The sequence below is a fragment of the Podarcis muralis genome, chromosome 17, assembly GCF_964188315.1.
Source record: "Podarcis muralis chromosome 17, rPodMur119.hap1.1, whole genome shotgun sequence".
Taxonomy (NCBI): domain Eukaryota; kingdom Metazoa; phylum Chordata; class Lepidosauria; order Squamata; family Lacertidae; genus Podarcis; species Podarcis muralis.
In genome coordinates, this window is record NC_135671.1 from 36,811,050 (window position 1) to 36,838,631 (window position 27,582).

The 27,582-nt window shown below is 47.7% G+C and overlaps 1 protein-coding gene across 4 annotated transcripts in view; it reads left to right on the plus strand.

The window, feature by feature from the left end:
* The first annotated feature begins 7,210 nt into the window (after positions 1–7,210).
* HDAC6 (histone deacetylase 6) overlaps positions 7,211–27,582 on the plus strand; it is a 38,661-nt gene continuing 18,289 nt past the window's right edge. For 2 of the 4 annotated variants that reach the window (XM_077921674.1, XM_077921677.1), the window contains exons 1-18: positions 7,211–7,355; positions 10,896–11,002; positions 11,170–11,274; positions 11,835–11,923; positions 16,399–16,483; positions 16,842–16,882; positions 18,176–18,272; positions 18,828–18,925; positions 21,356–21,460; positions 22,739–22,807; positions 22,998–23,124; positions 23,302–23,367; positions 23,461–23,520; positions 25,358–25,447; positions 25,573–25,679; positions 25,767–25,834; positions 26,198–26,378; positions 27,334–27,462. In XM_077921674.1, coding sequence (XP_077777800.1) covers positions 10,928–11,002; positions 11,170–11,274; positions 11,835–11,923; positions 16,399–16,483; positions 16,842–16,882; positions 18,176–18,272; positions 18,828–18,925; positions 21,356–21,460; positions 22,739–22,807; positions 22,998–23,124; positions 23,302–23,367; positions 23,461–23,520; positions 25,358–25,447; positions 25,573–25,679; positions 25,767–25,834; positions 26,198–26,378; positions 27,334–27,462 — 1,592 coding nt within the window. In that variant the 5' untranslated portion in view covers positions 7,211–7,355; positions 10,896–10,927. Of the gene's footprint in view, positions 7,356–7,419; positions 7,612–10,895; positions 11,003–11,169; positions 11,275–11,834; positions 11,924–16,398; positions 16,484–16,841; positions 16,883–18,175; positions 18,273–18,827; positions 18,926–21,355; positions 21,461–22,738; positions 22,808–22,997; positions 23,125–23,301; positions 23,368–23,460; positions 23,521–25,357; positions 25,448–25,572; positions 25,680–25,766; positions 25,835–26,197; positions 26,379–27,333; positions 27,463–27,582 lie in introns of those variants that run through there. The other 2 variants (XM_077921675.1, XM_077921676.1) reach the window with 2 other exon arrangements.

Below are 27,582 nucleotides of genomic sequence, written 5' to 3' on the forward strand. Positions count from 1 at the left end.
TGTATCTCTGCCTGCAATGCAAGTGGCAATCCTAATAGTCATTCCCCAAGAAGAGGAAGAGTTTGGATTTGATATCCCGCTTTATCACTACCCGAAGGAGTCTCAAAGCGGCTCACAATCTCCTTTCCCTTCCTGCCCCACAACAAACACTCTGTGAGGTGAGTGGGGCTGAGAGACTTCAGAGAAGTGTGACGAGCCCAAGGTCACCCAGCAGCTGCATGTGGAGGAGCGGGGAAGCGAACCCGGTTCCCCAGATTACGAGACTACCGCTCTTAACCACTACACCACACTGGCTCTCAGTGTGGTGAGAGTGGGTATCAGTAGAGATTTGGGAAAAAGTTGTTCCATGTACATCTCAGCTGCTCTCTACTGCTTGCCTGTTGTGGGACACAGAGTTTTGTTTTGGGACTCCTTTGTGTTGGGAAACGCTGCACTCGGGCACGCCACTCCCACCTGCAGTGTTGTTCAATCCAGGGGGGAAAACACCTTTCCACTCGTTTCTGCTGACTGTCTAAACCGACCCGTTAAAAATTAGTTGCTGGGCAGGGCAGTTTGTACATTAGTGAAGCGACTTTTGTCCTGAACGATCTACTGAAAAACGGGGGAACATCCATCAATGTCTTTCAATTTACAAAGCAAACATGCACACTCAGGATCTCTTTAACTGTTAAGGCATAACTAATCTGCTTTATTGTCGGGGACGCGGGTGGCGCTGTGGGTAAAACCTCAGCGCCTAGGACTTGCCGATCGCATGGTCGGCGGTTCGAATCCCCGCGGCGGGGTGAGCTCCCGTCTTCGGTCCCAGCTCCTGCCCACCTAGCAGTTGCACCCTTAAGCACAAGTAGATAAATAGGTACCGCTTTATAGCGGGAAGGTAACAGCATTTTCGTGCGCTGCGCTGGTGCTGGCTCACCAGAGCAGCTTCGTCACGCTGGCCACGTGACCCGGACGTGTCTCCGGACAGCGCTGGCCCCCGGCCTCTTAAGTGAGATGGGCGCACAACCCTAGAGTCAGACACGACTGGCCCGTATGGGCAGGGGTACCTTTACCTTTTCATCTGCTTTATTATATACTCCATTTGTAACCCAATGGGTTGGACCTGGAATTAATTCACCTCTGGCTGCCATTGGCTCTGACTTCACCTCCTGTTGGCCTCTCTGCCTTGTGCCTTACCATTCTCAGTGAGCGTCAGACCAGAGTCCACGGTGCTTATCATTATTTTGAAAGGATTCCAGCTATAAGCAGACGCTTATAGTTGGATAGCTGGGTGTGGACTAGGGGTTCTGTGGCCCTCCAGATTTGGTTGGACTCCCAACTCCCACTGGCACTGCCCAGCATAGCCAATAGTCAGGGATTATGGGAGTTAGAGTCGGGGTGTGTGTGTCACATGTTCCCTATCCCTGCACTAGGCAGGCCACCCAAAGCCATCTGGTGATCTACAACTGGACTACCTTCCACCGACTCCTGTTCCATCCTGGTATCTCACCATTCACACATCTTCTAATGCATGCAAGGAACTAAATTTATCCGCACCTCAAAATCCATCCTGAAATGCACTGGCCCAAATCCGCTTCCCTGTACAGCTCCTAATCCTCCCTTTCCATGGGTATATTCATTCCCATCTCTAAAGCATCACAATAGGAGACAAAAAAAGAGGAGGGGATACATGCTGACTTTGAGCAGAGATAACGCACCCTGTTGACTCTTCACTGGCTTTGTAAATTTGCCACTGAGCTTCCATTGATACCCTGCTCTTTGGGGGTTTAAATTTGTTTCAAAGCTGCAGAGGGGAAAATATATATACTAATTTGTGTTAACAAACAAGAGGTGTGTGAGTGAGTTTTGTCTTCGGTAAGTTCCAGCTACGGCATGGATTGGGCTGCCCGGGAGGAGCTTCCACAGTAGAATGCCAGCTTCTTCAAGTGCCTTCAGTAATTTTTATGCAAAATTAAATGGATCATGAAGACACATGATTCCTGTAAAAAGGAGTGGGGAGGTAGAGACATGTTCAGCTCTCCTGACTAAACACAGTCCACCAAGGGACATAGTTTATGCTGCATACCTGCCCTTCATTCAACGTGGACAGCTTACAACAATAACAGGCAAAACACCATAATTGTAATAAAGCAGTCTTAAAACCAACAAACTGGTTACAATATGAAGCAGCAGTAATAATAACTGACTCTAGAACCACACCACGGAAATAATACCATTTAGGGGCAATATATACATTACTTGTGCAGCAGCTACTTATAAGAAAACAAACAAACCCAAGACCTCATTCTCCTCTGAAAGCCACTTTTGGGTGAGGAAGACTGACATCAGTGAAGTGGTGGGAGGCTGCCCGGATTGTGCCTAGTCGTACTCACAAATGCCAGCGTCCCAAATCCCACTTTCCCCACAATTTCACCAACAAGGAAAGCTGTTGATTCTAGTATCAAAGCTAAAAATTTGATATCCTTCCAGGAAAAAACCACACAAGTTAAATGTGAGTTGTAGGCATTCAAAGTCTGAGTCCAGTATAACCTTTAAAACTAAGGGCCCTCCTGATGCCCCCTTTATTATGCATCTATGATTATTTGTACTCATGATGCTGTTGGGGCAGTCATATATGACCCCTCTTTCAATACTATTGGCGCCTATAAAGGTTTTGGGGTGGTTAGACTACTTCATTTCCAATCAGTGAATATCTTGTAACTTCCTGCTGAAATTTATCCTACTACAAACATGGGGGAGGGCGGTGTTGTCCCACTTTTGTTGTGCTACAGTCTGTCTGGCCAGTGATCCTGTGGCAGCCCTGGGGAAGCATTCTAGAACATCTAATGAAGCAGAATAAATCCATACTAATGCAATATTATTGTACTGACAATGTTTTGCAGAATGCCGTCATAATGAAACACCAATCTGGACCGACCCTGTTTTTTCCTAAAAGCACAACAAAACAATTTGTAAGCTGTAGCCTACTTTTTCAGATGCCAGACACCTCAGCCGAACTTCCAAAGTTCCAAAGCGTTTTGGAGATTATTATAAATATTTACTTATGGCGCTATCATTGCACATGGATAACAGAAGAAAGACAGCAAGTCCCTGCCCCAAGGAGCTTACTTTCTAGTGCCTACATTTTAGCAGTGGGCAGAGGTAAGGGGAGAGGGAGGTTAATGAGATATATGGGTAACAAAAGGATGGGTGTGCACAAATGCAGTTATGTGTACTTAAGCTATTTTTCAGTTCAAGGTAAAGATTCATGAAGCAGGTGGATTTTGAGAAGGATAAAGACCAGCAAGGAGGGGAAATGGGCAGAAGTGTTTATGAGACAAGACTTGTAGGTAGCAGGTTGTGGTGGAAATACTCTCCATTGGTGTGGCTGGCCTGTGGTTGGACTGCAACTCCCATTACCACTCACCACTGGCCATGGGAGCGATGGGTGTTGGAATCCAACAACATCAGGTGGAGAAGAGCAGGTTAGCCACCCCTGCTCTACGGGAGTGCTTCTTGACATCTACTTGCTACTCTGCTTCTTGAAGAAGAGAAAGAGCACCATCTCCCCAGCTGGGACACAGCAACCCTCTCCAGGGACCCTGATTCTTAGCACTCTCTCATCTCATCCCACACACAACATGATTCCTTTGCCAGAGCTGTTAGGGGACTCCCGGAGAATCTGTCCAAGGACAGCCTTGGCTCTCGCTCTCCCTTGAAGTGCTGCTGGTGGAGGCTGCCTATCTTCCAACATCTCCCCCACCCCTTTTCCCACATCCTTCAGTAGAGCCATCAAAGGAGTCAGTGGGGACTTTATCTGGCCCATCAAGTCACGGTCTCTGGAGGTCTGCAGAATGAGATCATCGCTCCCCACGCAGTCCCCTCCTCTGCAGATAAGGGGCTGGCACGGGCGCTGGGAACAAGGTTGCAGAAGGCAGGAAGAGGAGGATTGGCTGCAGTGCCTCCCTCTCTCCTGGGCTCTGGCCCAAACATGGGTTTCATTCCATCCCAGCAGCGGGTAGCACCAGGCTGACCTAAAGAGACAAACCCTTCTGGGGCTAATAAGGAAGGAAAGCAAGTTGCTGCTGCTGGGTGGGTCAGAAGGTTTCTTGATCAAAGGCAGATGATCTCCCTGGGTCATATGTTCTGAAAATGCAGGACTCACTTCACTGCTTTCTGCCACAGGAGCCTTGCAAGGACATGGGCAACTTATATACAGGATGAGCTGTGCATAAGTGGGAGCCTAGAGAAAATCCAGGTTTTGGATTTTCCAAAACTAAAGAGGCCAAGATCCTGGGACCACGATGAGGAGACTTAGGGTATTCTCTGCATGCAGTGCACACCACCTGCTCGCTTCTGAAGCCACACTCACACCACAATCCATATTGAGCTTGTAGCTTCTTGGCAAATACTGGTTTGATGCATTTACCACTTTTGATCTGACGATAAAAACTGGATGTGGAGTGTTAATGGGAAAATACCCTAACATCAACTGTGCATGTGCAGATGAGCACAGATGGCAGGTGTCTGGAGGGACACGGAAATCACAAGGTTCATGCACATCAGGTTAAGACAGGGGTCCCCTGAACTAAGGCCCATGGGCTGGATAAGGCCCAAGGGACTTGTTTATCCGGCCCGCAGCAACCCCCGCCGCCCGCTCTTACCGGTGCTGTGTGGCTGCCCACTTCTGGGTCGGAGGAGCACCAGAAATAGCTTGTGCGCATGCGCAAGCATTATTTCCGGTGCACATCCGGGTCGGAGGAGGCCTGTGCACATGATCTTATCCCATGAAAACAGGCAGAATACACACTGTGCAATATGCATAGCAGCCTGATGCATGTGTACTCAGTAGTGTGTCAGTGGGGGATTACCCCTTGCAAAATATGCATAGCAAGGGATGGGAATCTGAAGAAGAAGAAGAAGAGTTTGGATTTGATATCCTGCTTTATTACTACCCGAAGGATTCTCAAAGCAGCTAACATTCTTCTTTCCCTTCCTCCCCCACAACACACACTCTGTGGGGTGAGTGGGGCTGAGAGACTTCAGAGAAGTGTGACTAGCCCAAGGTCACCCAGCAGCTGCATGTGGAGGAGCAGAGACACGAACCCGGTTCCCCAGATTACGAATCTACCACTCTTAACCACTACACCACACTGGCTCTCGAGGCCCGTGGACCGAAAACAGCCCTGTCTAGGCCTTGAATCTGCCTACCCACTAGTCTCCCCCAGTTCACCCCCCCTCTCAGACCATGCTCACCAGACCTGTTCTGCATCCTGTCTCCTTTTGCCTGGCTAGAATGCGTCGTTGAATGGCAATAATGCGTGTGTGTTTACATGTCCATATACTGTGCACTCAATGTCTTTCCAACAGCTCTGCCCCCCGCCCCACTGCCACGTGGCCCCTGAAAGGCTGCTTGTGATAGAAAGTGGCCCTTTGGTCTGAACAAAGGTGCATACTGATGCAGTCAGCAGCTCAGGCCAGTGCTTGACCTGGCTGACCACTGGGGCAGGGTATGCTGCCATCATCCTTGAGTACTGACCATGCTGGTTTGGGCTGATAAGAGCTAGAGTTTCGAATAACTGGAGGGCACTATGTTGGCTAGCCCAAGTCAGTTAGAACTGACTTGTTCCGTTACTTTATTCCATTAGTCACTGCTAACTTAAATTGGATTGAGGCTGCTGTGATTCAGAGGGAAAGTATTTTAGGCTTGGTGCAGCATTCAGCTATGATAAACTGACAACCTTAGTTCTCTTCATCTGCAAAATGGGAATAGCACCATATCTCACACAGAGTTATTTGGAAAATGAAGAAGCCTAGAAAATGAAGAAGCCTGGGGGTTAGGGACAGAGAAAACCAAATAAATGTGCATTTCGAAAAAGGATATATCACCGTGTTTCTGATCAGATGGAAGATTGTAGCTGGAGACTGCCTCTGTCCTTTGGCAGCTGCGGCTTAGGTTTTGCCACCTACTCTGTCTCCCTTCCAATTCACAAGTCCTGCGTTATTTTTAAAATATGTGAGACTTGCCTGTCATTCAACTATCACAGCTCTAGGGCCATTTTTGTCACCTCCTGTAGCGCATGACAAGGTGGATGTGTCTCTTGTGCTGTGTCAGCTTGCCTGTGTTCACCCAGCCCGAGTTTATTTCGGAAGCAGCCTATAAACGTGTTTTCCCCACAACAAGCTGCGCCCAAACATTCAAAAACCACCAAAAGCAGAGAAGATTTGGAAAAACGCAAATATGCAAAATCATACCCTCCAACGTTTCTCTGGTGAAAATAGGGACATCCCCCTCCAATGAAGGGGCACGGGTGGCGCTGTGGGTTAAAGTATAGAGCCTAGGACTTGCTGATCAGAAGGTCGGCGGTTCAAATCCCTGCGACGGGGTGAGCTCCCGTTGCTCGGTCCCAGCTCCTGCCAACCTAGCAGTTCGAAAACACGTCAGAGTGCAAGTAGATAAATAGGTACCACTCTGGCGGGAAGGTAAACGGTGTTTCTGTGTGTGCTCTGGTTCGCCAGAAGCGGCTTAGTCATGCTGGCCACATGACCCGGAAGCTGTACATCGGTTCCCTCAGCCAGTAAAGCGAGATGAGCGCCGCAACCCCAGAATCAGTCACGACGGGACCTAATGGTCAGGGGTCCCTTTACCCTTTACTTTTACTTCAATGAATGAGTGAATAAATAAATAAATAAATAAATAAATAAATATTATTGTTTATACCCATCTGAATGGGTTACCTCAGGCACTCTGGGTAGCTTCCAACATACATTAATATAATATAATATAATATAATATAATATAATATAATATAATATAATATAATATAATATAATATAATATGATATAATAATATAATATAATATAATATAATATAATATAATATAATATAATATAATATAATATAATATAATAACAACATTAAACATTAAGAAAACTTCCCTATCAAGGGCTAGATGGGTGGATCTACATGCCCGTGAATTCGAAAACAACAAAAACCAGAACAATTTAGTCAAAATGCGGGATAAATCCAATATCGCCAAACCTCCCCCTCCCCCCACAAAACCAATCTAGTCTTAAAGTACATAAACACAAAGCCAAAAGGGCAACTTCGCTTTCAGTCCCCGACCCCCTCGCTTTCCTTCCCCTACTGACCGCTTTCTGCCCGTCTCCTCCGCGGCGCCGCCCCCTTCCCGCCGCGCTCCCCTCCCCGCCCGAGAGGAATGGTCCCGCCCAGCTCTTTCCCTCGCGCCGCGAACGGTTCCCCTCTCAGGGCCCGGGCGGCGCCAGGTGACAGCATCCGGCGGCGCCCTGGGGAGGAACCAAGTGCCTGGAAGCCGGAGGGGTGTGCGCGAGTGCTCTGGGATAGCGGGAGCTCCAGGTGAGGAGAAGGGACAACGCCCCCCCCACCCCGCATGGGCCGGGAGGGGAGTCGGGGGCCGCTGTCTTCCTCGCGGCCGGCCCGCGACCGCCCACCCCATGGCTGTCAACGGGCTACGCCCCGCTTTCCTTCCTCGGCCCTGTGAACGGGACCCGCCCCCCTCGGGTGTGGGCGTTTGTGGGGGGCTCTGGGGGTGGGAATGGCGTCGGGGTGTGTCTCCCCTCAGCCCTTGTCTCTGAGGAGAAGGGAGGTTGCGGTACGTCAGGGGCGCAGAATCACGGAATTGGAAAGGGACCCTGAGGGGTCATCTAGTCCGACCTCTCGGCGGGGTGAGGGGGGTGGGGTCCCCTCCTGCGTCCTTTGTCGTAGCTGAATCTGTATTTGTTTCTTGCCAGGGCTAGAAATCCAAAAGGGTGCTTTGGGTTAAGGGACGGAGAGAGGAATTCGCCAAGGGGCCAAGGTCAAGCTTTTGACAGCCCGACCCTGCGCGTGTCTACTTGAGAGTAAACCCCGTTGACATCTAGAATAAGAGAGCAGGAAGAACATGCCTTTAAAGAACATTTATTGCATATATGGAAAATAATTGCGTACAGCTGAAAACGCCTGCAGTATTAAGATAAATTCAATGGTGTAAATAAGTTTTGATGGATGTAACAATGGAAAACCGATTAGTACATATAGTACATAGTGACATCTGCAGGGATATAAGATATGTAAAATGAACCATGGGAAGAGAAGGGAAAAGAAGAAGAGTAAGTAAAATGTTTTATCTAAAATTGTAAAACAGAAAATTTAATAAAAATCATATTTTTAAAAAGAGAGAGACTAAATCCCATTGATGTCTTTGGGGACGACTCTCAAGCCAAACATGCCCAGGTTCAGAGCCTGGACTGAGGAAAGGGAAAGGGTGGCATAAACAGATGTACAGTACAAGCTGAGAGCACACAATAGAGACAAAGGCAGGATAGAGACCAAGAGAAATGTTTTTGTCTTTGGGGAAAGGGTAGGAGCTGTCTGGCAATTGGAGAAAGACTGTGTAGCATCACCAGGGCATCAATTGCTTTTTATTTTTAAGGCTATAACAGACTTTATACATGTAAAGCATGTGTGAATCTCTCTCCTTTTGATGTGCATGTGTGAAAGACAGGAATGGGGTTTTAAATCTGCTCACCCAAAGACTGTAAAACCATTGAATGGCCATCCTTGAATGTTTTTTAGTTTCAACCTTCCAGCAATCCTTGTGGCAATTGTGAATAGGTGGCGCTCTATGCGGATAATTTCTTTTTTGCCTCTTCTTGCTGCTTCTTTCAGTACATAAGACCATAGGCAGCTGCTTTATTCTGAGTCAGACCTTTGGTCTATCTAGGTCAGTATTTGCCATAGTGACAAGGCAGTGGGTCTCCAGGGTTTAAGGCAGGAGTCTCTGCCAGCCCTACCTGGAGACGTCAGGAATTGAACCCAGGACCTTCTGTGTGCAAGGTAGATGCTCTACCACAGAGCTATGGGTGCTTGGGATGGTACATTTTAACCTGGAGACCATTCTCTCTGAGTACTGAAACACCTGCTCCCTGCCTTGCAGGCCTTTTCCACCTGGCCAGCCTGGGAGGGCGGGACCCTGGCTCATTCCAGCTACAAAAAGCTGAGGTGGCTGAACAGGGGACACCTGACTCTCTAGACAGTGCTGGACTTCATCTCCCATCAGCCCCACCCAACAGGGCCAATGGTCAGGGATGACAGGAGTTGTGGTCCACCAAGGGTTTTTGATTGACTTTAGTGGCTAAACTCTGTGCCTCATCCTGCCAGCACTAGGAAGGCTTTGGTGAACCTCTGTGGGAAGAGAGCCTTTTGGAATGGCTGCTGAGAAATTATGACAGTCGTATCTTGGACGCTGAACGGAATCCGTTCTGGAAGTCTGTTCGACTTCCAAAACATTTGACTTCCAAGGCGTGGCTTCCGATTGGCTGCAGGAGCGTCCTGCAGCCAATCGGAAGCCGCGCCAGATGTTCGCTTTCTGAAAATCATTTGAAAACCGGAGCAATCGCTTCTGGTTTTTGATTGTTCAGGAGCCGAAATGTTCAAGTTTACAGGCGTTTGGCTTCCGAGGTTCCACTGTACTTTGTCACTTGAATGCCAGCCTTCTCATTGTGTCTAAAGGTCTTTAGGTGAGGTTCTGCATTGTGTGCCTTTGTCACCAAGAAAGTCCATCCAGGCCTAGTCTTGACAATTGCAGATGAAGAGCTAAAAGTACAAGCCTAGAGAGGCCTACTTATAAATAACCTTCATTGTTTTCCAGTGAAGCTTATTCCCAGGTAAGAGTGTATAGAAGAGCTTTCCAAACTCTTCATGTTGGTGACACACTTTTTAGACATGCATCATTTCATGACAGTTTTACTAGCAAACTGGAGGTTAACCCCTTATAAGAGTGTTTGCTCGACACACGTACACCTCAGCCGACACACTAATGTGTTGTGACACACAATTTGGAAAGCTCTGGTGTATAGGATTGGAGCGTAAAACTGTTTCTGGCTTATATGATGTGACTTGAATTCTCTGCTGTGCAATACAATAACAATCCCTCCAGACTGAAAGTTAGCATGTCAAGGCGAGGAGCTCTAGCCTAGCATTCACCACCTGTGGTGATTATGCAGGGTCTTATCTGCTGTGGCTCCCCATCTCTGGAATTTGATAATCTTTCAGAAGGCTTATGAAGGCCTTTAGGAAAGCTTCTAGAATGCTGGAGGTGTGATAAAGTTAGTTTTAATTTCCTGTTGCTTTCTTGATCAGTTGGCTCTGGGGGTGTATGTTAGAAGAGTTTTTTAATGGTTTTTATTAGTGTTTCTTGTTCTAAGCTGCATCAAGAGCCCCAGGGCCTGTACTTTAAGCAGAGTATACATTTTAAAATGATAATGAATTCTCCATTTAAGCAACCCTGCCCTCAGATCTTAGTAAAATAGGTGCTGGTGTGCTTCCTCTCTTGCTAATTGCCTGCCAATATTCTTTCATTTCTCCCTCCTGAGTCTCCCCCATTAGCTAGCCTCTTATTTTCTTTATGGGTCTGTCCAAATGAGCCCTATTACATTATTTTCTTTATTACTTTACAGGCATTCCCTACTCTGACACTTACCTTAATAGGCTCTATTAAACAGGCCCTAGATAATAGGACCTGGCAGGCCAATTCATTGGCAGATGGTTTTCCCTTTCCATGGGCCTCTGGTTCCATGACAATCCTAACATTAGTGGGTGGGGTTATTTCAAGGGGTAGGAGGCCATTCAATGGGACCTATGTACTTTCCTCACAAGTAATCTCTTTTGTCAGTAAGAACAGAAAATAATCTTGTGGCAGTCTTAAAGACTTAACACCTTTATTATGGCATAAGTGTTTTATAAACTACAGTCCGCTTCATCAAATGCATGACATGGCTGGCTGTTTGAGGGGAATCTGGTGTTTGGATTTGGGGTGTTGGCTGCAATGGATGGGTTGCTCATGTGAGCTCCAGGTTCTCTTTGTAACATGAGTTTTTCTTCCTTTCCCTTCCACAGGGCTGGGATAGGGGGCATTTGTTGCCCCCACAATGGCTTCTGATGTTGGAGATGCCCAAATAATAGAACCCCCTTCTGTGTCGCCTTTGGAGACCCGCGCACCCACGGTAAAGTAGTCCCTTATTGGGGTGGTGGGAGATGGGAGGCAATGCCTAGAGTCCAATTTTGTAAGTCAGGATTGGGTAAGAAAAGAAACTACCCTTTCTGCTCTGTGAAAGAGAGGAGAGGCTTGCTGCCTCTGTTGACACCCTGTGCTACCTCTTGGCTTTTCCAGAGGAAGACTAAGAAGAAGGGAGGGTTGCCAGACGCCAAACGGAAAGGGCGGGCCAAGCGGTTGAACAAAGATGCAGAGGATCTGCTCTCAAGCATGCAGCGATTGGTAGGTTGAGCACTTGGAAATGTGAGCTTTGGCGCTGGGGAAGCAGCATTGGCTGTTGGGGAGTGTTTGGGTGGAGTGTGTACACATGCATGCACCCGTGTGGTCAGAGGGACCTTGGAAGATGGCACTCTTGCTGGGGAAACTGAGCTGACGGACTGTGTTTGGTCTTTTTTCTGGAAATATGCCCTCATTTGTTCTCATAAGCCCTTGGGGGCAGAATGCTTTGGCTTAGTGCTGTTGAGAAGGTGCCCTGTACCTTCCTATATTGTGTAACGAGTGAGTCCTGCATCAAAACGTTGATGGGTAAAGCATTCCTCTTCAGGATGTTAACCAGACTGCTCTGCTCTTTTCCCAGGGGGCTGCAATTTTAGCTGCTGAAGGATTGGCCACCTTAGAAAAACATAGCTATTGGTATCTAAGATGTTACCTGATTTCTTTTTAAGTGAAAAGCATGATTGTGATGGATGGGAGTGGTGCTATATGCGTGCAGTTGGGGGGTTAAAGGAGACTCCCCACACACTTTACTTACAGCGCTGTTCAATATTGTGCCTTTTAACTAGGATCTCACCACAGAATGTGCTACACCAGTGGGGACTGGCCTGGTTTGGGATGAACGGATGACACAGTTTCACTGCACATGGGATGAAAGGTATTTAGGAGTGAAAGCGTGGTTTTCAAGTCTTTGTTTTGATAGCTTGTTACCCAGAAAACTTAAAGTGGCTTAGATTTCAGGACTTCTTCCCTCTCATGAAACTAGAACCCAGGGCCATACCAGGAAGCTACTATACTTTGGCTCCACAGCTGGAGGCAGGATACTTCCAAATACCAATTGCTGAAAGCCACAGGAGGGGAGAGTGCGGTTGTGCTTAGGTTCTGCTTACAGACTTCTCATAGGTGCCTGACTGGCCACCATGAGAACATGATGCTGGACTAGATAGCCCACTGGCTTGATCCAACAGACTCTCCTTATGTTCTTAAGCCGAATGTTAGAAGCCTTCCTGCCCCATTTGCAGGCTTCCCGAAAGGCCACTTATTGGCCACTGTCTGAAACCGAGCGTTGGACGTTGATCCGATCGATCAGGGCACCCATCCCATTGGACTCAATAGACCATCATGCTGTGTGAAGCAACATGATTAAGATGGAGCTGATCTTGACCCTAAGTTTCATAAAATTTTCATAATTTTCTTTTATATCAAACAACTCTTTTATGGCTATGTCCAAATCCAAAGAGAGTCTCCATTTGAAATTGGAGCCTATTTCAGGCAAAAAGTAATGAATTTTGCCACTTCTTATGTTATGACAAGTTATTATAAATGCTCATACCCCCCATATATATATATATAGAGAGAGAGAGTGTGTGTTTCCTGTCAAAAGACAAGCAGGGAAAGAGCCAACTGAGGCTATCTACATTAGCTGCTCTGCAGTCTAGATTGACACCAGGAAACCTGTGTCTGCCCCCACCTCCTGCACTGAAGTCAGTGGACCCAAACTCCCATCAGCTTAGCTAGCATGGCCAGTGGTCAGGGATGATGGGAGTTGTAGTCCAACAACACCTAGAGGCCTACAGGTTCCCCAGCTTTGATCTAGATGGACTGATGCATCGCTTCTAAAATCTGATGTCACCAATTTCAGACCAAACAATTGTCACAGCTGTAACCACTTTCCTCAGACCATGTAGTTATTCCTTGCCTCTAGCCCCAGTTTCAGTGTCCTCCTCTCTAAAACCCTGATATAATATGGGGTATATTATATAGGCATGCCTAAAATCAGGAGTTGGGATGTGTGTGTTTTTCTTCTGCAAGGTGAATCTCCCCTTCCCCACTTCATACTTCAGGAGACAGACATTCTCGCTTCCAAGTCATACATTGACTTAGGCCACAATCCCATACAAACTTAACTGGGAGTAAGACCCACTGAAGCTGATGTGGCTTATTTCTGCGTAGACATGTCTAGGATAGCAATGTTAATCTTCAGTTTTGATTCTCAACATAAGAGGGCTGCCTGCCTTTTTTTAAATTTAAAATGATGCTTGTATGCTGTGCTTTTGAAAGCTTATTTGGCATCATATTTGGAGGTGGGTCAGTAGAGAATATCAGCTCCAGGAATATTGAGAAAGGGGATTGATGATGCCCGAAATACCAGCTAATGAGCCCCTTGTACTGCTTGTTGCTGCTGCAGACTGGTGTAGCAGGTTTCTCTCTCTTCCCTCGGCCTCCTTCCCCAAACTCAATCCTGGGAGGACAATGTATACCAGACCAAAAACAGTGTGCATTATTTCACTTCCAAAGCACGCACCCCCCCCCCCCCATTGCAGCTTTTAGGAACTCCACATGCCCTTGTTAACTCGGTGTCAACCTTCTTATGATTGTTTCTACTGATGTTTGAATGCCTTGAAAGAGAATGGGAGTGGGGAAGCTGTGGGGGAAAGTTTGTTGGTTTGAAAACACATACTAAGATATATGTGGATAATGTTACCCTTAGGCCCTGCTAGACTATGTTTCCCCCATTATGCACTCTGCTGCAAGCAGTTTGGGAATCTAATGTATGTTTCCTAATTCCAAAACCATTGATTATTTTTTTCCCGGCAGGGGGGGAAAAGTACCCTTGGTTTGGATGTGGGTAAATATATAATCCTGAACTTATCCTCCTTTGTGCTGCCTGTACATCCATGCTGTTTTTTTTTTATTATTATTATTATTTCATCCCACTTGTAGTGTAGTCTGAACACAGTTCCACCACACACTCTCCACTATTCTTCTTCTCCCTCTTGGTTTACCCCTCTTGCCCTTAATATCCGGCCATTGTGTTGCCCCTGCATTCTTGGCCTCGGCTCCAGTGCAAATCTCATGATAGTCTTCCTCTGTAGGGTCTGTGTTTCATACACTTGGAGAGAAGCAGTTGCAATTTCATCATTTAGGCTGCAATCCAGCGCAACAGAGATTGGGAGAGAACCTGTGGCCCTTCAGATGCTAATGGGCAGTCATTCCGTTGGTCACGTTGACTGGGGCTGATGCAAGTTGGAGCCCAGTGACACCTGGAAAGCCACAAGTTTTGCATCCCTGATCTAGAATCTGGTTTTGTACTTGGCAGGTGCAACTGGTGCAGTGGGACGGTACTGCACTGTTTCCCTCCTGAGGGTGAGGCTCTGTGGTTGCGCAGGTGGCGCCTTCTGCTCAACACTTGCACAGCCCTGACCTTAACCCTGCATCATGCCAGTAAGTGCTGTCAGGAGAGCATGGGCATGGCACCATGCCGGCCACTCCACAATACTTGTGTGACTACCCGCAAGCACCTGTCTCCTGATTCCTACGCAGATTCTTTCTCCTCTACCATTTTGGTTGTTTCGAAAATTGCCACAGCATTCTGGGAGCCACATCCATGTGAGGTGGGAAAGGTAACTCTGATAAAGCAAGAGACTGGTTCCTTCCAAGAGATATTACTGGAGTAGCATGAGATTTGGCCATGCCAAAGAGGCTGTCACACCACTCCCACAATGGAGAGACCGTTTTCTAGAATCAGTGAAACAAAGCAGCCCTTTCCCACCCGCCCCAACTCGGATTGTACCAGTTCAGGCTGAAGGTAGCGGAATTTGTGTGTGTGTGTGTTTTGCATAATTGAATGGTCCTCCAAGTGCAACCCCCTCCCCACCTTCCACAATACAACCCTCTCTACAAGTACTAGTGTACCGGGGGAAGAGTTCAGCAACTCTCCCTGGAGTAATTCTTCCCCCCAATTTATAATAATAATCTTGGGGTATGTGCTTCTTTTCCACATGGGAGCATTCAAGCAGGGCATCTCTATGGACAGCATAGGAGCCAGCTCCAGGTGGTCGTGGGTGCTTGGGCACCCACAATAATATCAATGAGGAAAGCCAGAGAAAGGCAGGCAGCCTCTGCAGCACTGCATCCAAGATAGAAGCAGTTCAGCTCCACCCTCTGCAGCCAGCAAACAGGGCATCCTCTTCCTGTCTCCAAGCCCCTCCCTGCGGAAAGGAGGAGGAAGAGGAGCTGGTGGTGGCTGTCTCAATGCAGACATGCAGCGTCACACACATGCGCCTGCATATAGTGCTTGTGACATCACATGCATGGCATGCAACGTCACATTACGTTTTTGGAGGAGCTCCCCATTGTGCATCATGCATGTGATGTCACAAGCACTATGTGCAGGTGTGTGTGTGATGTCGCATGTCCGCGTTACGGCGGTGGGCACCCACAGTCCTGAGGGCAAGATAGTACCCCTGGTGGACAGTCCTTTATTCCCATCAGCCCCAGCTAGCATGACCCAGTGGTCAGGTGTGACTGGAGCTGTAGTCTGGCCACATCTGGAAGGCTGCTGGTTTCCTTTTATTTATAAATCTATTGCCATCAAGCCTAGTTAGGGACAGAGCAGTAAACTATATATTTGAAATATAATAAATGAATGAATAGAGAATTGTTTGAGAAGCACTTAGGATTGAGTTTCCCATATTTTAAGCAGGAGCTTTTATCCATTACCAAAAAAGCTCAGAGTTGCCATGTGTCTTCGTAAGCTACTAGATTCTCTGAAAATTGCCATCTTCTGCACATCTATTCCAATTTCAAAAGTCTCACACTTCAGACTGCTCAACAGCAGCTTCTGATTGTAGTCTGATGTTTACTCTCCTCACCTGTTCTCCCCACTGCCATCCATAATCTGCAACCCTAATATCTCATTCCCTTCCACTTTAATTCCAGTCTGCTTTCATTGTGCTCCTTCCTTTATGATGATGGTGGTTTAAAAAGTCTTGATAATAAGGCTTTCCTTACCCAACCCTGCTTGTTTTCCTGTAATTTTTAATCTGTCAGATTAAAGGGCTGGGATCTTGATAAAGATTACCAACTTGCCTCTAATCAGACATCATCAGAGTCTGCCTTGGGTCAAGAGGTATCAGTTGTGCCTGTGTGTATTTTGTTCAGGTTGGATGTTGTTGCTATTTCTCCCTTTCTTCTCAGGGTGAGAATCTCCCTGCAACACCCCCGCCACCCAAATCCTTCCTGACTCCTTAGTTTGTTTGTTGACCCAAGGCATCCCGATCCTTCTACCATCCTCCAACTTAATGTGTTTTTGATTTATCCTACACCCCTCTTTGTTACCTCTTTCCCCAGTTTCCCAGAGTGTCCAGAACGGCTGGTGGCCATACGAGATAAATTGCTGCAATGTGGACTGCTGGAACGTTGCATCCCAGTTGAGGTGAGAAGAAGGGGAGCAGGTGGGGGCAAAGAGGAACTCAGGGGTGGCCAGAAGGGTTGAGAGTCAGTGTAGTGTAGTGACTGAGAATATCAGACTAAGACTCGGAGAGACCTGAGTTCTAATGCTCACTCAATCTACTGTGAAGCTCACCTGGGTGTCCTTGGGCCAATCACTCACTCTTGGCCTAACCCACCTTGCAGGATTGTTGTGAGGATGAAAGCAGGAGGGGAAAGAGCTACATAAACCTCCCTGAGCTGGTTGGAGGAAGGACGGGGTAAAATCTAATAAATAATAGCTGGGGAATGAGAAATCCAGAATATTTTCCCCAGGTACTAAACGTTCATCTCTTTCTTTACAGGCTCAAGAAATTTCTGAGGAAGAAATCCTCTTGGTTCACAGGTAAAAGCAGATGTTCGAGCTGTAGGGTAGGGGTGGGCAGGGAGCTGGTTCATGGACTTGTAGAGGAGATATGGAGATTGTGCCTCATTGGAAAGCCTGGTCCTACTGATATGTGTTGCATTTTTTTGTTGGTTCAGGATAAAATGGGTATATAGAAAGGAGAATTCCTGGATGCCAAGATCCACATTTGGGGCAAGTACCGTATTTTTTGCTCTATAAGACTCACTTTTTCCCTCCTAAAAAGTAAGGGGAAATATGTGTGCGTCTTATGGAGCGAATGCAGGCTGTGCAGCTATCCAAGAAGCCAGAACAGCAGGAGGGACCGCTGCTTTCGCTGTGCAGCAATCCCTCTTGCTGTTCTGGCTTCTGGGATTCAGAATATTTTTTTTCTTGTTTTCCTCCTCCAAAAACTAGGTGCGTCTTGTGGTCTGGTGCATCTTATAGAGCGAAAAATACGGTAATTTTGTTGGGGGAACCCAACAGAGACTTAACATAAAATATGCTGCAAAGTAAAACATGGAAATATAGACTGTTAGACCTTTAAAATATGTCCTTCCAAGTTCTTTCTCCCAGCATAGAAAAAGACCACATGTTTAGTAAGTTGAAAATGGTTTATTTTCCACCACATGTGGAGGTATATGCCTATGGAGGCTCAGCCTCTCCAGCATTTAGATGAAGTTCCTTGGTTTATCAGCACCAGCTTTTGTGGGTGTTAGAGACCAACTAATAGAAGCAACTCCAGAACTAGCTCAATTAAATACCTTCCAGGAAAACAACAGACATGCACATGACGAAGAACTCAGGTCACACTCTCAGCAGCTAGAAACATCATAACTAGACACTGGAAGAGCCTATATGTACTTTTCCTTGTTTATTTGTTTGTTTTATAACATAAGAAAATCTTTAATAAAAAACTATTTTTTAAAAAAGGTTGACTTACAAACTTTCCAAAGGTCAGGTTCATGTGTTTCAGCATTCAGAAAAAGTTGCACAGGCAGTAAAGCTTGGCTTAGTTCCAAAGTGGTGAAAGTTCCTAAACTATTGGTAAACTCAAGAGAGCCTTGTTGGAGCCATACAGTCTGAGCTGGAGCACCCAGCTCAAACTTTTTTATTCACTGAGCTTCTCAGGTAGGTTGGAGATTGAACAATAGGCTTGATTACCCATTTTCTCCCAAGATAGGAGAAGTGACCTTGCTAAGCCTGGCAGGATAGCTTTTTCTATAGTATTGACCCATTATAATTTGACTTAAGCGTGATGGTTATATGAGGCTGGTTATCCCACATTTTTAACAGCCCCGAGTACTTGGCCCTGATGAAATCTACTGAAACCATGAGTGAGGCTGAGCTGAGATCTCTGTCGGACACGTATGATTCTGTCTATCTGCACCCAGTGAGTATCCACAAAGCTCTGTACGTTGCCCATGGCACTTGGTATCTGAACAACAATCGAGTCATCTGAGCTTTTTTAAAAATAAAAAGTAGAGCAAGTTTCTAGCTCTTATGATTAGAGTTGCTGTTTCCTCACCCAGAGCACTTGACACCTCTGCTGTGGCTCTGGAAGCTTCTGTTGAATTTAATCACTCCTTTGCAAGAGCATCCCCTCCTTCGTACTGTATTTGCCCGCAGTCTGAGGCTGCATATATACCATATATTTAAAGTGCATTTAGAGCACACACACCTCCAAAAGTATCCTGGGAACTGTAGTTTAAGAGTGATGGGAGTTGCAGCTATCAGGGATGAACTACATTTCCCAGTATTCTTTGGGTGGGTGAAGGGATTGCTTTAAATGTACGGTGTGTCTATGGAGCCTGAGAGAATCCCTTGAGGATGTATGGTGAAAATCTATAGGTGGCAAGAGGACCCTTAAGCTCTTGAGTGGGTAGCCTGTTTATGGGATGCAGGGGGTATAGCATCTGTTAACCTGGCTCTCTTTCCCCTACCCCAGAATTCCTACCGCTGCGCCTGCCTTGCTGCTGGTTCTGTCCTGCAACTTGTGGAGAAGGTGCTGGCTGGGAAGCTGCGTAACGGCCTGGCTCTGGTCAGGTATAGCAGAAACAAGGATCCTTTTTGTTGTTTGATTTGGGGCAGGGGGGGGGGGGAGTCGTGCTTAAATGTGGTCCTGGAGCTCCATCAAGAGCACACTTGACTCCTCAATTTTACAGGTTACCTCGCAAGTGTAGGAAGGGACATAAATTCTTCCAGTGTGTTATGCGCAAAGGACACATGTGCTTCTCTTTGGTGTGTCTGTCTGTCTGTCTGTCTGTCCTTCCTTCCTCCCCCACCCCCACCCCCGCTTCACACCACAAGCCAGAAGGAAAGTTTCTCTATATGCAAAAAACACCCCAAAAATCCAGAATCCAGGAGAACAGATTTAAGCTGATATTTAAGAGAACTTCCCATGTCAGGTGTGCCATCTATGCAGGGCCATGAGGGCCAAAGACCCCCCCCCCCATTTCACTGAGGGGTCTGGGCCCCCTCAATATTTTGCAGCTGGTCGGGCCCCATTGGGCCCTTCCACAGCTTTGACTATGCCCTGTCAGGACTTTCGGAGGGCACGGCAGCTCCCATTGGGCCTCTTCCCACCGTGTGACATTACACATGCACACCAGGCCCCCACAGTGTTGGGCATGCCTGTTCCATGCTCAGGCAGAAACTAGACCAGAGTACACCTCATGCCCACTATACGTTGGTGGGTGTCAGTTTTGCTGCAAGGAGGAGGGGGTCCTCGAATGGGTCATCCCTCACACTTGCTCCACCAGGCAGGTCATGTGCAAATGAAACATCTGTACCCACCCCAGCTCCTTCCTGCCTAGCTCCCAGTGCAAGTCGGGCAAGAGGCCTGCAGTATTTGAAAGTGTGGTGAAGTTAATCAGTTACAATGATGGCACAGAGGGCACTTAGTTTAGTCCGTTATTTTCTGCAGATTCCTCTGGTAGGGAAAGCATGAGAGCAGGCGATGGGTCTGGTTCCCCAGCGGGGGAGATTATTGGCCGTGCTGGCTGGGGCAGATGGGAGTTGGAGTCCAAGAACTTCTGGTGGGCACCATGATGGCTGCCCCGATTAAAAAACAAAGCCAGAATCAGTGTTTTGTTTGCTATCTGCTGTAATATGCAATGGAGGAGTGTTGCTGAGTATCTGGGTGCTTAACCCTTACCTCAATCCCCAGGCCATTTTCGCTGAAAACAAAAACAAAAAACTTGGAGCCGGGTGCTGGTAAAAGTAGGGGAGAAATGGTAAGGAAAGAAGATGAATATCGCTGGTGCATGCACGTGCACACACACGGGGCCAGATTTAGGTTTGATGAGGCCCTAAGCTACTGAAGGTAATGGGGCTCTTTATATGTCCAGCTGTCCTTTGTCAACAACAAATTGTCACTGTTTTTTTGTGTTGAATATATGCCAGATAGTAAGATAGTAATTTATGGACCTAATAGGTATCTAAAGCCATTTACACATAACGAAATATGTAATTTGTCAAAGTAACTGTTGAACTGCAGTACAGTTAAGAAGAAGTATATTAATAGTGAAATACAATTAAGAAGAAATATATTAATAGTGAAATAATTAGTGATGTTTTAGGGAGCAGGCTAGCAGGCAGGGCCCATTACTTACACATCATAGGAGCCTACACAACACAGAACACTGTTGCTGTATGTAGGTTTTATTTTATTTGTTTTTTATCTTATATTTTGGAAATGTACATCCAGGGGTTTTTTCCTTTAAATTTTTTGGGGGCCCCCAAGAGAGTGGAGCCCTAAGCTGTAGCTTGTTTAGCGTATACATAAATCCGGCACTGCACACACAACACAAGAAAAGTGAGGCGGCCATGACTTCTGTGTTTGGTGCATGATATCTACAGCTGAATTTTTATATATTGAAACAGAGAGTGTACTAACCTTGCAAAACATATCTGATTTATGCCACTTTAATAATTCTCATGACTTGGCACGGTGGTTCTGTGAATTCTCACAAAAGCTTATGCTGGAATAAATGTTAACACATTTAGGATGCCACAGGACTCCCAGAGGTTCCTGGTCCTCTCCCACAAAGAATCAGGGGTTCCCTGGGGGAGAGGAAGTAAACATTGAACCAGTACCCTGCCCCCTCCCACAGAATTCAAGAACAAAATGAAGAGCAAACAAGAATAATAATATTATAGTAAAAATATCCACACCTGGAAAACATTTAGTTCCTCTGAACGAGGGCTGGGGGGCTAATGGAAGGAGCCCCTTTTGTCTGATCCAGGAGCAGATGTGTGGTTGTGCTTTTCAACTGCTTCCTTTTTATGGTGCTTTCTCATGAGACAGTTCACCTTATGGGAGAAGGCATGTGATGATGTCTCCAACACTTTTGGGAACATCCCCTAGAGGCCCACCAAAGTATAAGGCTGGACACTTTCTGGAATCACCAAGTCTCTCTTCCTGATGTGACATTCTTGTTCTGGGGTTAGCCAATGTTGCCCTTTTGGTTTCAGGCCACCTGGACACCACGCTCAACGTGACAAGATGGATGGCTACTGCATGTTCAACAACGTAGGCATCGCAGCCCAATATGCGCGGCAAAAATTGGGAGTGGAGCGGTGAGTATCGTGGACCCATGTCAGAGGTGCATAGAGGCAGGCCTCCTAAATGAACTCTTTCATTTTTAGAGCACGCATACTCAAACCTTTCTCATAGCAATCCAGGACTTTGGTCCTCTGTTGAGTGAGGATCAAGGCAATTAATCTACCAAAGAGGAGCCTTCTAATGTCCCTTTTCCAGACTTTTTCAGCAGTGGATCTTTGCCTCCCTTTTTACAAAGAAATATGTCTGCTCTTGATGGCAAGTTGTAGCTGCTTTGTAGAAAATACAGCAGTCACCTGCCTTGTACTTGTGCAGAAAGGGAGTGTAGAGTTATCCTGAGCTGAAGTTTCAGTAACAATTTGCCATTTCTTTTAAAGTAAAGTGCAGCTGGTACATTTATGTCAAATTGTGGATAGGATAGGAACTAAGAAGCCCCTGGTTCCAATGTCATCTTTACCATGAACCCATTAGCTGTCCTAAGGCTAGCCAGTATTCTCTCGGCTTCAGAAAATCCATCTGTCCTGTGAGGGGGAATAATATTGGCCTACAGGGCTGTTACTACAGGGCATTGCAGTAATTAGGGGATGCCTGAATACAGTGGTGCCTCGCAAGATGAAAAGAATCCGTTCCGCGAGTCTCTTCGTCCTGCGGTTTTTTCGTCTTGCGAAGCAAGCCCATTAGCGGCTTAGCGGATTAGCGCTATTAGCGGCTTAGCGGGCTTAGCGGATCAGCTGATAAGCGGCTTAGCGGATCAGCTGTTAAGCGGCTTAGCGGATCAGCTGTTAAGCGGCTTAGCAGATCAGCTGATAAGCGGCTTAGTGATCAGCTGTTTAGCGGCTTAGCGGATCAGCTGTTAAGTGGCTTAGCGGCTTAGCGGATCAGCTGATAAGTGGCTTAGCGGCTTGGGAAAGGGGGGGGAGGAAAAAAACCCTGCAGGAACTCGCAAGACATTTTCATCTTGCGAAGCAAGCCCATAGGAAATTCGTTTTGCGAAGCACCTCCAAAACGGAAAACCCTTTCGTCTAGTGGGTTTTCCGTCTTGCGAGGCATTCGTCTTGCGGGGCACCACTGTACTAGAAATAAAAATGCTAATAATTACAGAGAAATGGAGCTGGGTTTCATCAGCATACTGGTGGCATCTTATCCCAGATTTTGCAGGTCTACAATATCTAGGACTCATTGGAGGGATGTCATTGACAGTGAGCATTGATGGTAACTCTTATTTTTTCAGAAAGCTGAGCTCTGTGTAGTTCTCTCTTATTGTTGGTGACCCTTCATGTTTCTTTCCCTTCTAGGGTGCTTATTGTTGACTGGGATGTGCATCATGGACAAGGCACCCAGTACCTCTTTGAGGACAATCCCAGGTGCAGAATAAAAGGGATCAGAGGGTATTGGACAAGACTGTTGGGGGTGAACAGGAATTTGCAAAAGAAGGGGTGGTCTAGTTAAATATGGGCTGCAGGCTGGTAGCCCAACTGGGCTAAAAGTGCTGGAGCTTGGCCGATGGGCAATATTTCTCCTCACTGCTGTATCTGCCATGGTTTCTGTTCATAGCATCCTCTATTTCTCCATCCATCGCTATGAAGGGGGCAGCTTCTGGCCCCACCTTTTAGACTCTGACAGTCATGCTGTGGGCAGAGGTCGGGGAGAGGGCTACAACATCAACCTGCCCTGGAATCAGGTAGGAAATGCTAGTGGGTGGGGTGCCCTTTACCTGTGTGTTTTGGGCCACTGGCCCAAACTCAATAGTAGCAGCTCTAAGACAAGGTTTTTTGTGTGTCTGTTTGTGTTTCAATGAGTTGCTTATGGATTAGGGCTCTCCTTCAAGAGTTGTAATGTGCTCTGTCTGTCCCTCCAGATAGGGATGCGGGATGCTGACTACCTCTCTGCCTTTTTGCATATCCTGCTGCCTGTGGCCTTGGAGGTGAGGATTGGGAAGTAGAATTGTTTGGTTAATGGGAGATCAAGTGAGATCTTTGGCTTACCCATTTCCTTTTGGGTTGCTTGTTTCTTGCAGTTTCAGCCCCAGTTGGTCCTGGTTGCTGCTGGTTTTGACTCTGTAATCGGTGACCCCAAGGTATGAAAATGTCTTTCACAAACTCTACAGAACAGCCCTCCCTCCTCAGCAGTTTTCAGGCTTCTATCTGAAGGGAACCATTCTACGCAGATTTCTTGCAGAACGCCTATTACCCCAAAGAGGATTTAGGAGTGTGTCCTGGGCTCATATTTTCCATGCAGAGTCTGTTGGGCTGCATGTTTGCCCTGTAAGAGGGAACTTTTTGCCTTAGAATGTGCCCAGCCCTGTTGCTGCACGTTGCAGGGAACAATCTGCAATGCTGGACAGACTGTCGTCTCCACCGCATCTGCTCAACATAGCTGTGCTGTTCTTCCCACCCTGCTGTACTAAATCCCCCAGACCAGCTGATAGCCAAGGCTTCTTGTCTCCTGTCTTGAAGACGTAAAAGAGAGAACAGGAAATGAAGTGATTCTCTGGCCACTTTGCACTTTGTGAACACTAGTGACAAGATGAGGCCAGGCTGCAAGCCCCGTTCTCCCCCTCTTGGTTCCAACTTCAGTAGTGAACAGCTTGAGTGACGAGCTACTGGCACCAGGTGGGGAGGAGCAGATTGCTCTCCCAGCTTCAGCTTTTCATTCAAGCCGTGATTGGGGTGTGGGTGTGCATGCGTGCTGGGCCTGCTCATGTTCTTCCGTGTTGGTGAAAGTGATTTGGGGTGAAGGATTGCAGGGGCAGGAAGAGGGAGGGAAGGAATCTTCTCCCCACCTCTCATTCTGTAAATCCTCTGGTCCCTGCTTCTTCCGTGCTGCTTATTTAGATCTGAGGCATGCTTGAGCTCTAGGTAGACAACGTGGTGGCACTTCCATCTCACTAGGAAGCAGAGGGGCCCTCCATCCTTTCTAGCAGTTGTCCCCAGCTTGGCTCTCCCCCAGGTGATGCTGGACTCCAGCTCCTGTTATCCCTGACTATCAGGCATGCTGGCTAAACCTGATTGGAGTTGGACTTCAAGAACATCTGGAGGGCACATTGGTTAGATTGCTTTTTAGAGAGCCAGTATGGTGTAGTGGTTAAGAGCGGTGGACTCATAATCTGGTGAATCGGGTTCGATTCCCTGCTCCTCCACATGCAGCTGCTGGGTGACCTTGGGCCAGTCACACTTCTCTGAAGTCTCTCAGCCTCACTCAACCTCACAGAGTGTTTGTTGTGGGGGAGGAAGGGAAAGGAGATTGTGAGTTGCTTTGAGACTCCTTAGGGTAGTGATAAAGCGGGATATCAAATCCAAATTCCTCTGGTTCTTTATGGGGCCTAAAACACAATATATTAATTAGTCCTGTATATCCAGCACATGAGGGACACGGGTGGCCCTGTGGATTAAACCACAGAGCCTAGGACTTGCTGATCAGAAGGTCGGCGGTTCAAATCCCCGCGATGGGGTGAGCTCCTGTTGCTCGGTCCCTGCTCCTGCCAACCTAGCAGTTCGAAAGCACATCAAAGTGCAAGTCGATAAATAGGAACCGCTCCGGCGGGATGGTAAACGGCGTTTCCGTGTGCTGCTCTGGTTTGTCAGAAGTGGCTTAGTCATGCTGGCCACATGACCCAGAAGCTGTACGCCGGCTCCCTCGGCCAATAAAGCGAGATGAGCGCCGCAACCCCAGAGTCGGCCGCAACTGGACCTAATGGTCAGGGGTCCCTTTACCTTTATCCAGCACATGGAGCTGCTGGAGGCACTCTAAAGGGCTTCTCGGGGCTGCAGTAGAGGCAACTAACTCACCTGACCCTCATATTTTTTCTGGGTTTTTAAAATCTCCTCTAGTAGAAACCACTCCCCACCCAGTCAGCCTGTACCCCAAAAGTAAGATATGAGAGCAAAATCCCCCACTTTTTTTTGCATCCGTAGGGGGAGATGTCAGCCACACCAGCATGTTTTGCTCACCTGACACATCTGCTGATGCCGCTGTCTGGAGGCAAGCTGGTTCTGTCTCTGGAGGTGAGTAATGCACACTTTCCATCTTGTCCCTGGGCGAAGGAGAGCGGCTCCCGTACAGATCTAGCTGCTCTCCCAGGGAAGGGACTGTGGCCGTCTTATCTTCTCCCTTTCCTCCTCCTTTTCAGGGTGGCTACAATCTCCAGTCCCTGGCAGAGGGAACCTGCGCAGTCCTCAAGGCTCTTTTAGGAGACCCCTGTCCTCTGCTGGAGTCTCCTCTTACCCCGTGTGCCAGGTAAGAGAGTGGGTGCATTGGGGCCCCTTCCCAAGCATTGTGCCTGAGCGTTTCCTGATGGCCGCCTTCCCTTTTCCCTCCCAACAGTGCCCTCTGCTCCATTTCCCAGACCCTTGCAGTTCACAGCAAGTACTGGAAGAACCTCCGGAGAACCAGTGAGTTCCGCAGCCTCTGCCTTTGTTTTGCCCTCTTTCTAAAGTAGCAAGAAACAAACCTGGTCTTCTTTGGTTCTGCTCGCTTCATGCCAGGGCTGGCCCTGCCTCAGACAGCTTGATTTGGGATGTCATGAAAAGGCATCAAATGGTTAACTCTTCAATGTGTTTTATTATTGCCAGGAAGTGGGGGGCAATAGCCCTTGTGGCAGTACATGCTGCTTGTGGCTCTTGGTGGCTGTGCCTCAATCAACGAGATATCCTGGGCCAGCCTGTCTTCTTAGTCCCACAGGCTGCAGCTCCTTCCAGGAAGCAGAGGAACCCAAATCCCCTACTTTTCCCTGCCTTCCCCCCATAATGATTCAGGTACTGATGTGCCTCGGGAGAATGGAGGAGAGGCGGGCACAGTTTTTCCACCAGGCCACCCCTTGCCAGCAGCCGAGATCCTGTCCAAGTCAGCGGCTGAACTGATGCTACCCCGGCCCCCTTCCTGCACTGGGCTGGTCTATGATGAGAAGATGACGGAGCATTACAACATGTGGGACAGGTAGGGATCAATTCCATGCACAGCTTTTAATGCAAGGCTTGTGGTTCCTCTGCCACCATCCTGTGCTGCAGTTGGGCTTGAACAAAGCCTCCTGTGGGAGCCAGTGGAAAATTTCCCCCCACCCCCAAGCCCCAATACAGTTGCAGGGGGTTGGCTCTGGAAAGGGTTAACTACTGTCCTCTCAGCAGGAGCATCCCACACATACACCCTTTCGATGCCCATGCAATATGGGAGAATGATAATACTTACAGGGTTGCTGCCAAGGTTGCAGCTGCACCAGCAGTTGCCCAGAAAAGAAAGCTTCTATTGTGGGGGGGGGGGGGACTCTCATTCACTCCCCCAAGAGCTTTTTTCTTATGTATGCAAATAAGGATGTGGGGAGGTGGCGCTTCCAGATCAGGACCACAATGTAGGGATGAATGGGGTCTCAAGAGCCAGTGTGGTGTAGTGGTTAAGAGCGGTAGACTCGTAATCTGGTGAACCGGGTTCGGGTCTCCGCTCCTCCACATGCAGCTGTTGGGTGACCTTGGGCTAGTCACACTTCTTTGAAGTCTCTCAGCCCCACTCACCTCACAGAGTGTTTGTTGTGGGGGAGGAAGGGAAAGGAGATTGTTAGCCGCTTTGAAACTCCTTAGAGTAGAGATAAAGCAGGATATCAAATCCAAACTCTTCTTCTTCTTCTTCTTCTTCTTCTTCTTCTTCTTCTTCTTCTATCTATCTATCTATCTATCTATCTATCTATCTATCTATCTATCATCTTCCCACCCCCCAAGGTGGCTATTTGTGGAGGGGAGGAGGGGGGAATTACATAGCTGGTCCCTAAAAAGTGGGCAAGTGAAGTCCTCGCCATCTCTCCCATGAAGGTTGGGGGGCAGGTTCCCACACCCCCTTGTCCTCCACTTTCCTCCCGAGTCTCGGCTCCTGGCCCCCCCTTAGCTCTCCCTCTCTTCCATAGTCAGCATCCAGAGCTGCCTCAGAGAGTCTCCCGGATCTTCCAGCGCCACGGGGAGCTTCGCCTGACGGAAAGGTGCTGCCGGCTCCCGGCCCGGCTCGCCTCTGAAGAGGAGCTGCGGATGTGCCACAGGTGGAGATGCACCCCCAGATTGCAAGAGCCTTTGCAGCTTCTGGGAGTGGGCTAGGGTGGGTGTCCCGGAAAGGGTGGGCTAGTAACTTCTGAGGCTCCGCCCTCTTCCCGTGGGGGTGG